Source organism: Rhincodon typus, chromosome 20, assembly GCF_021869965.1.
Source record: "Rhincodon typus isolate 14 chromosome 20, sRhiTyp1.1, whole genome shotgun sequence".
Classification (NCBI taxonomy): domain Eukaryota; kingdom Metazoa; phylum Chordata; class Chondrichthyes; order Orectolobiformes; family Rhincodontidae; genus Rhincodon; species Rhincodon typus.
Window position 1 is genome coordinate 32,475,868 of NC_063351.1, and position 15,506 is coordinate 32,491,373.

The 15,506-nt window shown below is 40.8% G+C and overlaps 1 protein-coding gene across 1 annotated transcript in view; it reads left to right on the forward strand.

Annotated features, from left to right (window-relative positions):
• The window catches only part of LOC109929109 (hyaluronan-binding protein 2), a 32,725-nt gene extending 19,860 nt beyond the window's left edge, over positions 1–12,865 (forward strand). The window contains exons 6-11 of the mRNA XM_048609202.1: positions 3,178–3,272; positions 5,721–6,000; positions 8,704–8,846; positions 9,733–9,867; positions 9,985–10,127; positions 12,654–12,865. Of these exons, the coding sequence (XP_048465159.1) occupies positions 3,178–3,272; positions 5,721–6,000; positions 8,704–8,846; positions 9,733–9,867; positions 9,985–10,127; positions 12,654–12,809 (952 nt within the window). The 3' untranslated portion in view covers positions 12,810–12,865. The remainder of the gene's footprint in view (positions 1–3,177; positions 3,273–5,720; positions 6,001–8,703; positions 8,847–9,732; positions 9,868–9,984; positions 10,128–12,653) is intronic.
• The last annotated feature ends 2,641 nt before the right edge of the window (positions 12,866–15,506 follow it).

The following is a 15,506-nucleotide window of genomic DNA, read 5'->3' on the forward strand; positions in this document are numbered from 1 at the left end:
CATTCTAGAACCCTAGAAAGGCCAGGCGAAAATGAGGCAGAGTCAGAAATGCAAAAGAAAGTCAAATTTCCTCAAAAGAACCCGCAAAGGTTTGGATTTTGCTTTTTCTCTTTCTCAGTGTGGATGTGGATGTCTTTAAGAACAAGATAGTGTACAATCTACAGCTTCAATCCCCCACCAAATTCACCAGCAAGTAAACTTGCTAGAGCAGGACAATTCAAGCACTTAAGTGGTGACTTAGTAGGCTTATTAGCCAATCAGTTCTTGGGACAGTTGTGTCCCACCCACCTGAAGTTGCTGGCTGTTAACCATGGTGAAAAGGAGTGAAACATCAGACATCCAGATTGCTGGCTGAAGAGCATGAGCAATGGGAAAAGTTCTTGGTGTGGAATCACAGGTTCAGGACATAGTGGGGGTGGGGGGGTTGGGGTGTCATAGAAAAGGGGTTTAAAGAGTTTCAGAGGCAAGGGCAGAGGGTGGTTTTCAGTCATCACAATCACGCCATTACAGCAGTCAGGAAGGCTGCCAGTATCCTCTGCTGCTGGGAACAAAGTTAATCATGCCAAAGGCAGTCGCAGTGAACATTAATTGACGACTTAATGATCTTAGTTGGTAGCAGGTTAGGAAAATCAGAGTTTGGATTGAAATACAATCATGGACAAACGTCCTTTCTAATCTGCTGTAAACATGTAGTGGCTGGTTGGCTCGCCGAGCTGGAGGCCAACCAACCACAACATCCACAACCTGAGCTACAACTCTACTCTAAAACCTTAGAGTGCTGTAAACATCTGACCTTGACAGTAAGGCATCCACACTACAGGCTGCTGTCTTACTGACACTTCCATAAAGAATTCATTCTGATTACTCTATTGTCTATTGTGCTCAGAATGGTCAACTATAAGCATTCCCACCCAGAAATTAATTCCTAAAGTACTGGAAAGATGATGGATATATTTCTGTGCTGCCAACCAGCTGGTTAATTTGCCTTTTCCACCACTTCTAGGAAAGGGAGAATCACAGCCTAAGTGTGGCCATTTTTATACAAAAACACATCTCATACATCACACGGCCAGACATGCATTTGGCCCCATGTGTAGGAACAAAACATATTCATTACAACACAATTAATCAGGAATATGAAGTAATCAGATTAGCCATGATCTTATTGAATGTTGGTGCAGGCTCAACGGGCCCAGGGACCTACTTTTGCTCCTAATTCGCATACATTCATATGTTCACAGTTAATTCAGAAAGTAAAATTTACTTATGGCACCCAAATAGGCCTTGCTCATTGTCTTTTTCTGCACTGTGTAAATATAAGAACAACACCAAGAGTGACTCAATGGCGTCTTTCATAACAATTTTGTGAAACTGCATTTACATATGGTCTACAGTTAGTGAGGGACAGGAAGACACACATATATATATATATATATAGAGAGAGAGAGGAAGTAAGTGTTGATGAGCCAGGATGGTTGATATTGCACTCACGATGCCTGTTGTAGACCCCTATCAATTTTCTAGTAAATTTATTACAACACAATATCAGGAGAGTAGTATTTCAAGCTGATATATCATGCTGAGGCCTAGTATCATTGTTGGATCTCGGGCCACTGGCAGGTGATAGTAGAAGTGGGGTTTGTGTGGTGGGAGAAGCAGGGGAGAGGTTAGGAGTGTTGGAAGCAAGCACAGGGAGTGGCTATCTGTATATTTCCCAGTTCAAAATGTGGTGTCCCTTATTCAGGCACTGATTACCCTTGAACTAGGTAGGTTCCCCTTCCACCCCAGTGCATTCCTCGAGCAGCTCTGTACAGGTTTGTACATCATTCTTCCCACACTACTGGATTAATACCAACAGCAATGGTAGAGGTGCTTAACATTGCAATATTAACATAGACTGTAGGAAAATTGGAGCTGGGGGCTGGACCTTACGCCTTTGAGCTCACTCCTCCACTCAATAAGATCATGGCAGAACTGATTAAGACCTCAACTCCATTTAACTGTGTGTACCCCCTAACACTTGACTCCATTGTCTATCAAAAATCTCAGTCTTGGATAAATTAGTGACCCAGCCTCCACTACTTTCTGGGGGAAAGATGCTCCACAATACTTGTCCAGCTGAGCAGTTCAATTGGCAGCAGGATGGGATAGCTGACTACAGGCCTTCCTATCACAGACTTAATCCAGGTGGAGACAGGAAGGTGGAGGTGTCCCCAAGCACCATCCTCCTGTCTGATCAAATGTCTCCCCTTGACCAAATTCACCATGGGAGGCAAACAGTTTCATCCCAAGACATACATCAGGAGACTATGGATGACAAGGGAAGCAGACCTCCTCTACGCCAGCACCACCACAAAAATTACTGAAAAACAGAAAGTTTGATCTAAATGTTCAGCTGTCACCCAGTGGAATCTTTGGAGAAAAATATGGGTGAGTTATTCTGGTTGCTTCTGCTAAGCATTCCTACTAAATAGATCCATTTATATGAAGAGGTGATATTCTCTAACCTTTCACTCAGCCAAGTTCATGAAACCCCTGTATTACATAATTATAAATTAATCTAACACTCCTTCACTCACAACAACTGACAGAGAATCTTTCCTTCTCTGTTTCATCCTACATTTGTTACTCCTCCTTAAAAAGTTCAGTTACTTGTTCCTGCATTTCATTCACTCCAGAAGTGAATCTAAATTTATTTTACGTAATGAGAGGGGCAACATACAATATGCTCAGCATGTGCTGTTAGACTCATAGAGTCATACAGCAGGGAAACAGACCCTTCGGCCCAACCAGTCCATGCCGACCATGTTCCCAAACTAAATTAGTCCCACCTGCCTGCACTTGGCCCATATCCGTCCAAACCTTTCTTATTCATGTACTTATCCAAATGTTTTTTAAAAAATTTAAACCTGCATCTGCCATTTTCTCTGGTGGTTCATTCCACACATGAACCACTCCCTGTATAAAAAGGTTGCATCTGTTCTGGAGGGAAGGTAAGTTAAAACTTATTTGACATATAAGCAGCTGAGGGTTGCATAACACCTGCAATCCAATAGAGCTTTTGAAAACAAAATTAACCTTTTTATTGAAGCCATTTGATATATGTTTAGATACCTTTTTAAAGAAATGTGGCAAGATTTTATACAAAAACCATACATAAAAAATATTTATTTCCAGAAATCCTGATGGTGATGATAAACCTTGGTGCTATTTTCGGGAGAAACGTGATAAATTAAATTGGGATCATTGCGCTATTTCTCCCTGCCCTACAGGTATGTATCAGCTGTTAATTGCCTTTAACAACAGTTAATTTATTCCATTAATGTCATAATCCAGGTAGGTATTAGCCCTGTTTTACTGAATAACTACAAAACAATGTAATTAACTATGGAACTTCCTAACGAATTTCCTAGCGAAGTGTTCGACTAAAAGGACAATGTCAATTGGTTTGAATTAAATTGAAACCTTTCTAATTTTCTGTATCAGATTCAATACTTTGAGGGATGAAGGACGATTTTATCAAATCCCCTTCAATTTTGATCTGGGACACAGCCCATGTAAAAGGTTTTATTTTCCTCTGGCAGCCAAAGATTTTCAGATTCTCAAAGTGCATTTTAAGGGAATGGGCTGTCTACTCAAGTACAAACCAGCAGACAATCTGCCTATACACAAGATGGGGTCAAGTTTGTTGCCTGAAAACTGCATATCCGTGTCTGTTCTGTTAGTAATGGTGTAGCTCATGATAAGTAAACAATATTACCAAACAGTTGGAGCAATAACAACCTGCATTGCTTTAAAAGCAAAATAATTCAGATGCCGGAAATCTGAAATAAAAACAAAAAGTGCTGGAGAAACTTAGGAGGTCTTGCAGCATCCATGGATAGAGAAACAGAGTGAACATTTCAAATCCAGTATGAATCTTCAGAACTTTGGAATACTGGACGCAAAACTTTAACTCTGTTTCTCAATCCACAAAGGCTAGGGGAACGGCAAGTTCTGGAGTACAAGTCTTCAGTACTATTGCCAGAATGTTGTCAAGGCCCATAGCCTTGACAGTATCCAGTGTCTCCAACCATTTCTCCCAATGGAGTGGATCAAATTTGCTGAAGACTGGTATCTGTAATGCTGGGGACCACTGGAGGAGGCTGAGATGAATCATCTGCTCGGCATTCCTGGTTGAATGTTTCAGCCTTATCTTTTGCACCATGTGCTGGCTCTTTCATCATTGAGGATGGATTTGTTTGTGGAACATCTCCTCCAGTGAACTGTTTAATTGTCCACCATCTTTCACGACTGGATCCTGCAGAATTTCAGAGTCTTATGGGAACACTTAGCTCTGTCTATCACTTGCTGCTTTTGCTGTTTGGCACAAAAGTAGCCTGTCTGGCAACTTCACCAGGTTGACACTTCATTTTTAGGTGCTACTCCTGGCATGCCCTGCTGCACTGCTCATTAAATGTGGGTTGATCCCCTGACTTGATGGTATTGGTTGAGTGGGGGAGATGTCGGGCCATGAGGTTACAGGTTGTGCTGGAGTACTATTCTGATGCTGCTGATGGCCCACAGCATCTCATGGATGCCCGGTCTTGAGTTGTTAGATCTGCTCAAAGTCTGTGCCGTTTAGCATAGTGATAGTGCCACACAACATGATGGAGGGTATTCTCAATATAAAGGCGGGACTTCATCTCCATAAGGACTGTGTGGTGGTGACTCTTATTGATACTGTCATGGATGGATACATTTGCTGCCACCAGATTGGTAAGGATAAGGTCAAGTATGTTTTTCCCTCTTGTTGGCTTCTTTACGATTCACTGCAGACCCAGTCTAGCAGCTATGACCTTTAGGATCTGAACAGCTCCATCAGTAGTGCAGCTGCTGAGCCGTTTTTGGTGATGTACATTGAAATCCATCACCCAGAGTACATTTTGTGCCCTTGCCACCATCAGTGCTTCCTCTAAGTGTTGTTCAACGTGGAGGAGGACTGATTCATCATTTGAAGGAAGATGGTACGTGGCAGCCAGCAGGACGTTTCCTTGCCTATGTTTAACCTCAAACTATGAGACTTCATGGGTTCTGGAGTCAATGTTGAGGACTCCCCGGGCAACACCTTCCCGACTGTATTCTACTGGGCTGCCATTTCTGCTGGGTCTACCTGCTGGTGGGACAGGACATATCCAGGGGTGGTAATGGCTGACATTGTCTGTAAGATCTGATTCTGTGAGAATGACTATGACAGGCTGTTGTCTGACTAGTTTGTGAGACACCTGTACCAATTTTGGCACTAACCCCCAAAGTGTTTGTAAGGACAGCTTTCATGGCCAACTATTGTAGAGTTGTTGCCATTGTCACTTACTGTGCTTAGGCCAATGCTGTTAATATGAGAAAATCATTGTTGTACATTGTATCTAGTAAAGTATTGATCTAGGTATGCCATTTCCTCTGAGAATATAAAGATAGGGGCAGATGAATTGAATGTAGGCTGACATCTCACTCCAAAGTGGTCTAAATTGTCTCAACTTAGATCTCTCAGACTAAAGCTGCATCAACATAGTTTGGATTACTTTATTAATCTTGAGACTTATTCCTTGCATTTGGGTAACTTAGCAACTTTCTGATCTTTTCTGAAAATGGGATTAAATAGCACAATTACAAAGAAAAAAACCAAATGGCTAACTAATGCATAGAATGCGTTTTGACTTCGTGCTGTTTCTCCATCATAGCCCATAAGACACCACCCCAACGAGAACCTACAGCCAAATCTGTGACCCGGTCACCTGCCTCTGCTTCCTCTGTTGTGCGCTTTCAGTGTGGAGTACCAGAGGTTGCAGTAAACTTAGGCAAAATCCTTGGTGGAAAAAGGACAGTACCAGGAAAATATCCATGGCAGGTATCTCTGCAGCTGAAAAATCGCATTGGACTTTATAAACCAGGACATGTGTGTGGAGGAACATTGATTAAAACATGTTGGGTTCTCACTGCTGCCCACTGCATTGTCTCACAGTAGGTATTAGCATGTTTATATATTGCTTTGAGTTATCTTCTTATTTTAGAGAATCATTTCTAAAGTGCCCTTCTAGATTTTGAAACTTTTCTATTATGTATTCACTTTCTATTGTAGTTATCTATAAGATCCAGATAAAAACTATTGCTTCTCTAATTTAAGCAAAATAAGGCAGTACTTAAGGAAATGTTCTGAGGAAAGGTCACCGGACCTGAAACATGAAGTCTGATTTTTTCTTCACAGATGCTGCCAGACCTGCTGAGCTTTTCCGACAACTTCTGTTATTGTTCCTGATCTACAGCGTCGACAGTACTTTCGGTTTTTATTATTGGCAGTACTTAAGCCCAGCAAGTGGCTTAACTCCCCACTTGTCTCTGTTGGGAATCATAGCTTCCTAAAATCCAGATAATATTTCTTTGGTCTGAGTTATGGCTATGATATGTGTGTTTATGGTTTTGACAATATTTAACGTATTGGATTCTTTCAAATTCCTGCATCCTTTCCTCCATATCTACATAGTTCTCATCAAAACATTTTAATGAGGAATTCTTAAAGGGAAATTCATAGGCTCCCCAAGCAACTCCCAAAATGTGATGAATAATCCTCATTATATCTTATAATAGGCATTGTAAATGTTAGCTTGACTCAGTAATGAAATGACCTTCTTCAACAATAGCCTCCACCTTTTATTCATGGCTGAGACACCATACTGCTCCTGCTAGTATATAGTAACAGGACCAGGGTTGACGCAGTTGAAAAATAATAGGAAAAGCAAATCCACCAACAGTATTTACATGTATCAACCTTCACAGTTTGGCAATCAACAGCCAGAAATGCCCAAATGCTGAAATTGTTAAAAAATGGGGAAAATTGCAGGATTTTTTTTTTGCCTTTAAACCTTCAATTTATCTCCACCACTTCTCAAACCCTCCAGTGTAGAGTTCAGATGTTGAACATGGTTTGCATGAATAAGAATCTCTTGACACCAGTTTTAAATTTACCTTTTACTCCTCTGAACCTGCGTCTCCTTGTCCTACTCAAAATTTAATTAAATGCCATATTTCAAATTAGTTTATCTCATCAGTGTTTGGGCAATTGGAATGTCTGTCTCACAGCTGGAAGCAAATTAACCTGAAAAAAAAATTCCAGGAATAATTTTCATCTTCATCACTGCAGCAAAAATGGTGGAGCAGAGGGTCGCCCAGACAAAAAAAACAATTAGTGGTTAAAAATTGTATCAGAAAACATACTGTCTAATCTGTAAGGATATGATCACAATGCTGAGTTTTTGTTTTCTCTTCCCCGTCTGATGCCAGCAGAACACCATTTCATAATTCCAACTGTTAGTTCAATGAGTTGAATGTAGCTCCAAATCCTCTGTTTTATCTGCTGTACTCAATTAACCTGGGGTTATAGGAGTGGGATCCATAGCCATGCATTTGGTGGTCTCTAAGCAACAGTGTTATGCTATCTGAATAACATAGTTAGCTTTATGGGACAGGGACATAGGTAACAGGGCTTTGACAGTTCAAACTGGCAAAGACTTCATGAGTAATAGATAATTACAGGGAGTTATGGATGCTTTTATAATGGTATTCCTATAAGAGCTAGTTGGTATCATAGGATTCCATCAAGTGCACCAATATCCCCAAATATAATTTACTACAGGTTGTCAAAAAGAGAAGAATAGTGGTTCTGGGAGGAATGAGAACAGAAGTGTGCAAAATGAGTTGGACATACTGAAGGGTCCTATCTACATAATGGGTGGGGGAGGGGGGTGGGCAAATTCTCAGTGGAGAAAAAAGGAAAGCATTTCAGTAACATTGTTATGGAAGGTGCCATCATCCAATCAGATACAACAGAGACAGAGGAACTGGAAGAACGGAATGCAGTCCTTACAGGATTCAGGAAGTGTAGTTAAGGTTAGATGTGGACGTCCATGGGTTTGCAAGGAATATTAGAAGGGACCCTCTCCCCAGAAATGGAGACAGACAAGTCAAGATAGGAAAGAGAAAATTTTGAGATGGACTAGGTAAAGATGAGAGAAGAATGGAAATTCGAAGAAAAGTTGACTAATCTTTCTAGTTCCAGAGAAGAGCAGGAGATGGCACCGGTGCATTGATGTACTGAAAAGAGGTGTTGGAGAGGGCCTATATAGGACTGGAACAAGGAATGTTCTACATACGCCTCAGAGACCAGAATATAACAAAGCCCATATAAATACCTATGGCGCACCTTTTCATTTGAAGGAATTGAGGCAAATTAAAACATAAATTGTTCAATGAGATAAACAAGCTCTGCTAGGTGAAGGAAGATGGTGGTATTTGGGACTGTTCAGGCCTCCGTCCAAGGAAGAAGTGAAGAGCATCTGACTGTCCTGGTGGGAGATGGAGTTGTAGATGTGTATATCCAAGTTACTGCCTTGCTCAGTCTGGTCGTGTAGAGAGAGGCGTTTTCAAATGCTATATATTGAAACATTGAGCCATTTAACGTTATTGACATAAACAAGCCAAAATAAGAATCAGGCATTCTAATTCATGAGAACACTCATATCTGATAAATCAAACATTTAGGACCTGTAATACCAGTTCATCTATGTTTTGATTGCAATATTCCTTTTACATATTGTCAGTAACTCTAAGAATCAATTGCTAATCCTTTTTAGTTAAGAACATTGTCTATTCTTGAAAATCAATACATAGGGCACAGCCTAGAGATTTCCGCCTACAGCTTGGCAAACAAGACCTTCAAAGAGATGAATGGCATGAACAGAACTTTGACGTTGAAAATATAATTGTCCATGAAAATTATCATGAGAGCTCTGTGGGATTATACAATGATATTGGTAAGCAATCTGAGACTTGTACCTTCAAGTTCCTTCCTCAATTTTGCTGTGGGCTTCAAGATCCCAGCATTGGTTGAAGATCAGGTCCTGAGCATGCTCTGGCCAGCAGTGGCTCACCAATTTTCCCTCAGGTAGCTGCCTAATTGCTGCCTGCAGGCCTGGCCTTCCAATGAAGGAGAGCAGACTGTAGCCTGATGCCACCTGTTAAACCAGAAGGCCAGCAGTTCTGAAGCCTGAAGGGCGCAGATGAAGAGACGTCACTGCTGAGGAATGTAGGTGACTTCGAGCCCCCCCACAGGTAAGTTTAAAAAAAAGGAAAACTTCAAGGAGTCAGAGGCAAAGAGGCTCGTTGCTGCTGTGTAGCTTGGCTGACCTGTCTGCCACACCTCTCTGTGCTGTGGGTCCTCTTCACCAATAGTAAAAAGGTCAAGTTGCCATAGTCCTACCAGACCATAAGGCAGCTCACTCATTAGAGAGAGAGAGAGAGAGAGATGGCTGGTAGGGATTTAACCTCAGGGCCAAAATGAGTGGAGCGATTGAGAAAGAGTCCTCCATGGTAATGTCAGTTTGTGTGGGAATTGAACCCACACTGTTGGCAACACTTTGCATTGCAAAACCAGCCACTTGAGCTAACCAAATCTCCCTCTTAACCAATAGCAGTTACAGGGCCTTTAAATATGCAAATCACCAGCTGCTCTATATTCTGTCCAACCACAGCGAAACTGCCCCGGCAACAGAATTGCATTGGCAGATCCTCTTGCCGTGGCTTCCTAGCATTTTCCTGCCACCATTGCCTCTTCCCTCACTCCAAAACCTAACCTGCCACTTTGTTTTCGCTTCTCGGTGTCTGAGCAAATTCTAATGTAAAGCAACGTTTGCATTCCAGCTTTGGTGAAGATCAAACAAGTCAACAATCACTGTGCCAAAGAAACAAAGTATGTAAAAACTGCCTGCTTACCAGAGGCTGATTTCCAGCCCGGTACTGAATGTCACATTTCAGGATGGGGTCAGACGGAGACAGGTGCTTCCATTCATTTGGATAATTTTATCATAACTTTTTTTCTTAAAACTGAGACAATGTTTAGATTATATGTAACAAAATCATCACGTTATTTTCTGTTTATTAATAATTGTACAGAAGCATCATCCAATCAGTTATTGCATACAAACGTGAGGCTGATATCTGACCAGCGATGCAGGGACACTCGCTCCTACGGAAATGCTCTCAATGACAGCATGTTTTGTGCAGGAAACCTGGATGGCAGCGTGGATTCATGTCAGGTTTGCAATAAAGATTTTGTGGGATTGTGGAATTTATTTCCTCTATTTGCTGATTTTTGCCTTGAGTCAATCTTCAGGAGGGCAGATGAATGCATGGCTGGAGCAACAACATACAAAGGGCAGGTTTTTGGGACATTTTGGGGCTATTTGGAGAGCAGGAAGTCCCAAGCAGATTGCATCTCAACCATGCTGAGACAAATATCCTCAAGGGGAGGTTTAGTTAGTGCTGTGAGATAATAGAAAATGAACTAAGTTGACAGAAGGATGAAATAGTAGTGAGAAGAAATAAGGGGCACAAAGGATCGGGAAAGACAAGTAGCACTAGAGTTCTGAAAGAGACAGGCTAGGAAGGCAAGCGCTAGGCAGTGTAAGTTGGGTTTGAAATACATGCAGCACAGTTAATGAGGCTGATAAGCTGCAGGAACATCAGAGACCTGGCTCAAAGGAAAGGAGAATGGGAACTTTATGTACCTGATCTTTATTTGGGCAGGATTTCTAAGTGAGGGATCAAAGATCTGGCCCTCTTTACTGGAGGGACCATGTTTTTTGTAAGTGGGATTCTCACCTGGAATTGAAGAGTTAGCTTAACTCCCTGTTGGATAAAATATACTTCAGAGGAGGTCATAGTTCAACAGCAGGTAAGTTTCTTGCAACTAGAGATGGAGAGTGGGTGAGGTGATGATATAATGGTGCAACATGGCTTAGAAGGTCAGGGGCTGATCACAGGGGTCCAGAAAGAGATCAAGGTCAGAGATGATGGACTCAAGGGGGTTGTCAGATCACGTTGTGGATCGGTTGATGATCAAGTGGGGATCTTGGTTGGCAGGCATAGAATCAGTAGTGGGTTATCCCAACACAGGGGTGCCAGATCATGAGATACTATGAATATGTCCAATTACAGGTAGAGAAGTAGGTTAGCTGCGTGGAATGTGGCAGAAAGTGGTCCTCATCTTCCTGGCCTACAAGCAGTGGTGCAAAGGCACTTATCCAAGCTATATGAGTCTTTACTTCCCATAAACTATTGGGTGTCCTGAGGTCCGAGACATTAGACCAGACAGAGATGTAACTGGAAATCTATTCAAATATAAGGCATAAAACCTCAGCTACTTTCTCCGTGGGAGCAGATTATTTGCCCATGACATTCTGCCCATACGATTCACTCCCCACTACCCTATTCCCAAACCTCAAATCCCATTAAAACTGGAAGTGGTCTGGTTCAGGGCAAGTTGAGTTCAGGTTTAAGACTGAAAAAGTGGGGGTAGAGGAGGATTCCTAATACGTGTTGAAAAGAACTCTATTGATCAATATGTTTTCTGCCCAACAAAGAAGGAAGCAATATATCATAGAACCCCTACAGTGTGGAAACAGGCCCTTTGGCTCAACAAGTCCACACTGACCCTTGGAGCATCCCACCCAGACCCATCCCCCTATTACCCACCTCATCTACACATCCCTGAATGCCACAGGCAATTTAGCACAGCCAACCTACCTAGCCTGCATATCTTTGGACTGTAGAAGGAAACCAGAGTACCCAGAGGAAACCCACACAGACACAGGCAGAATGTGCAAACTCCACACGGACAGTCACCCAAGGGTGGAATTGAACCCGGGTCCCTGGTGCTGTGAGGCAGCAGTGCTAACCGCTGAGCCTCCGTATATCTAGATCTGGAGAAATAAATGGGCCAAGTAGAACATGAGTCAATAGAGGAGCATTCAGGAAATAGTAATCATTATATTAGAGTAATTAGGTAAAAGAACAAGGTAAAATAATTATAAATAAAAGCACTGCACTGGAGGTGGGCAGTTTGCAGTGAGTTAAAAAGGATCTGGCTTATGTGAAATGGACTCAAACACTACAAAATAGTATTTGACCAATGACAGATCTTCAAGGAGATAATTGAAATACAGAGGTAGGTATATTACAATGATGGGAAAAAGAAAGAACATCTAAAGCTAGAGCTCCCTGGGTGATTAAAGATATAGAAACAAATTGCAAAAGGAAAAGAAGGTTTATAACAAATGTAATGTTGATTATACTGTATGAAAGGGAATACTGAAAGTACCCAGGAGATCTGATAAGGGAATAAGAAAAGAATGTAGAGGTGATGAGACTAGCTTAACAATAATATAAAAGGGAAACCAAAAATATTTTATGATCATATGAATTGTAAAAAGGTAGTCAAAGAAAGGTTGACATTAGAAAGATCTTCAGGAACAAGAGGGTACGGCAGAGGTACTAAATGAATATTTTGCATCCATCTCCAGTAGCAAAAAGGATCTGTCTTCGGAGCAGTAAAGGAGATATAGTACAGGTATTGGATAGGATAAAAATAGATAAAAGGCCAGTGGGCCAAATGGCCTCTTTTTGTGCTTTATCACCTTATGCTTCTACGCCAACAAATGTAATTGAGTGCAAGGACACAATAAAGAAATGGCTCTTTTAAAAAACTCCTTTTCACAGTCAAATGTTTGAATGAATGTCACTGTCATAGCTTGTAAAATTACTTATCTTTGTTTCGTGTTCAGGGTGATTCTGGAGGACCACTGACATGTGTGAAAGATGGACGTTACCAGATCTATGGAATAGTGAGCTGGGGCGATCGCTGTGGGGTGAAAAATAAACCTGGTGTTTATGTCCGTGTCACCAAGTTCCTTAAATGGATTAAATCCCGAGCCACTTAAGTGCAGCAATTGAACATGTGTGATTGTTGTGGAATATAAAAAGATGCTTGACATTACTATTTAACACATCCATTATTTCTAGAATACCACATAAAGGATTTTCAAATATGTTATTACCTCAGTTTTAGTAACAATGGGATCATACATAACATCTTAATAACAATTCTGATGAATGATTTTCATTAATTTTGTATTCCTGACACATCATTCTTCCATAAACTGAGAAATATAACTGCCTGTGTCGCAATCTTAGTGGTTGCATTTATAAAGTGCCTTTGGTTTTGAACTTGCGTAGTAAAAATTCTAACTCTCAAAGCTGAAAGCCCATTCTGTTGCTTCTTGTTTTAGTTAACAAAGCAGAACTACAGACTTCCTTAGAGGGAAATAATACCTTTATAATCTGTGTATGCAATAATGTACAATTTGACTGTATATAGTTGATTAAATGCAATTCTATTTGTTGGACCTCAAATGAATACTTTTTAAAATTATTTCAAAGCTGAATCTTGGCAGCATTGACTAATAAACATAGTTATCATTGATGCCAACCAATAAGCATCTGGAAAATTAACTTTGTCATTCAAAATTTAGTTTTAAGTTTAGTTAACTTAAAAGTACATGTTAATTAAAATTCCCTCCACATTCACACAAGCTGTGGTGCACACAAACAATAGGTTTGTTAAGTTACAAATTTTTAAGAGGTTTAAACAGTTTAAATTACTGATTGTAGGGGATGCTTTCCTTTATGTTGTGACCATGTAATGGATATTAATTTACCCTCCTGTTACATAACATTTCCTGATTTGCATTCCATTGAGGTTAGTGACAGAATTGGTTGATTTGGCGATAGGCAAAGAGGTCAAAATCAAAGTGCCAGGCATGACCTTCGTGTCATAGTTGGCCAGTATTTACAGTTGTCCTTTCAAAGAATACCTGAGGTAGTTTGAAAGACATTGTCTGTTATTCATAGAACTTGTCTCATTTTCTGTTGCTATGAATCATCAGAAAGTTAAGTGGATTCTATAAGGGGCTGGTAATCCATTCCAGCAGGTTATTTCTGAGGTGGTATCAGTGACAATCAGCCCCTCTGAGTGTTTGAGATCTATGTTTACTTGTGCAGGAACCCTATCAATGGGATGTTTATGAAGTGGAGATACAGAAATGGAAGAAAGATTTAAATGTCTGGACTGATCTATGCCTCAGCATCAAGTGAAAGCTGTGTAAGAAGTAGAATGTCAAAAGTCGAACAGCACAAGTGCAACACCATTTTACACTTTTCATTTTTATTATAATTAGGTAAAGAAAAAAGCTCTAATTGTTTAAAACAAGTAAACCCAATAGTTCAACCAGTATAAGTTGCATTATGTCCCAAAAAAACATAAGTTTATCCTTTTCCCACCTATTTTGGCAACACAATTTCTGTCAACACATTGGAAGTGACACCAAGCAAGACGTTACAGCTGTACAAAACTTTAGTTAGGCCACATTTGGAATATTGCATGCAGTTCTGTTTGCCACATGACCAGAGGACATGGATGCCTTGGAGAGGGTGTATAAAAGGCTAACCAGGTTGCGTGGTCTGGAGAGTTTGAGTTATGAGGAGACGTTAGATAAACTCGGATTGTTTTCACTGGAAACACGGACGCTGAGGGAGACGTGATAGACGTCTACAAAATTATGAGAGACATAGATAGGGTGGATAGCCAGAGGTTTTTTCCCAGAGTGGAAAGGTCAACCATAAGAGGGCACATGTTCAAGGTGAGAGGGGGAAAGTTTAGTGGAGAAGTGCAGGGAAACTTTTCTCACAGAGTGAGTGGTGGGTGCCAGGAACACACAGCCAGTGGAGATGGTGGAAGCTGGCATGTTAGCAACGTTTAAGGCGTATCTTGATAGGCACATGAAAGGGAGGTGAACAGAGGGATAGAAACTGTGCATGCGCAATAAGTAACAGGTCTAAGTAAGGATTAGAGTCGGCACAGGCTTGGTAGGCTGAAGGGCTTGTTCCTGTGCTGTACTGAATTTTTTTCTTTCAATCTGAGCAAAGTATTTTTACAGAAATATGTGCAATGCTGTAATTGTGAATTGTGTGTAGTTGTTGTCTCAATATTGTTAGAAGAACACAAGTAAGCAATTCAGTGCCTCAAATTTGCACCACCATTCAATATGATCGTGGCTGATCACATCTCTGCCCATTCCCCATAACTCTTCATCCTTTTACTACAGAATAATCTGTGTTTCTCCTCCTTAAAATTACTTAATGTCCTGTTATCCACTGCATTGTGGGGTAATGAATTTCACAGATTCACAACCCTTCGAGATAAGTTATTTCTCCACATTTTTGATTTAAATCTGCTACCCCTTTTCCTAAAACTGTGATCTCTCATTCTAGATTGCCCCACAAGAGGAAATATCTGTTCTACATCTACTTATCAAACCCTTTTAGCATTTGTATACCTCAATTATGTCTCCTTTCATTCTTTTAAACTACAGAGAGTATAGACCTAAGTTGTTCAATCTCACTTCATAAGACAAACCCTTCACCTCCACAATCAATCCCACAAATCTCTTCTGAACTGCCTTCAATGCAACTACAATCCTCCTTAAGTAAGGGGATTAAAACTGTATGCAATACTCCAGGGACACTATCACTAATGCCTTGTACAGCTGCAGCAACACTTGCCTACTTTTATACTTCAT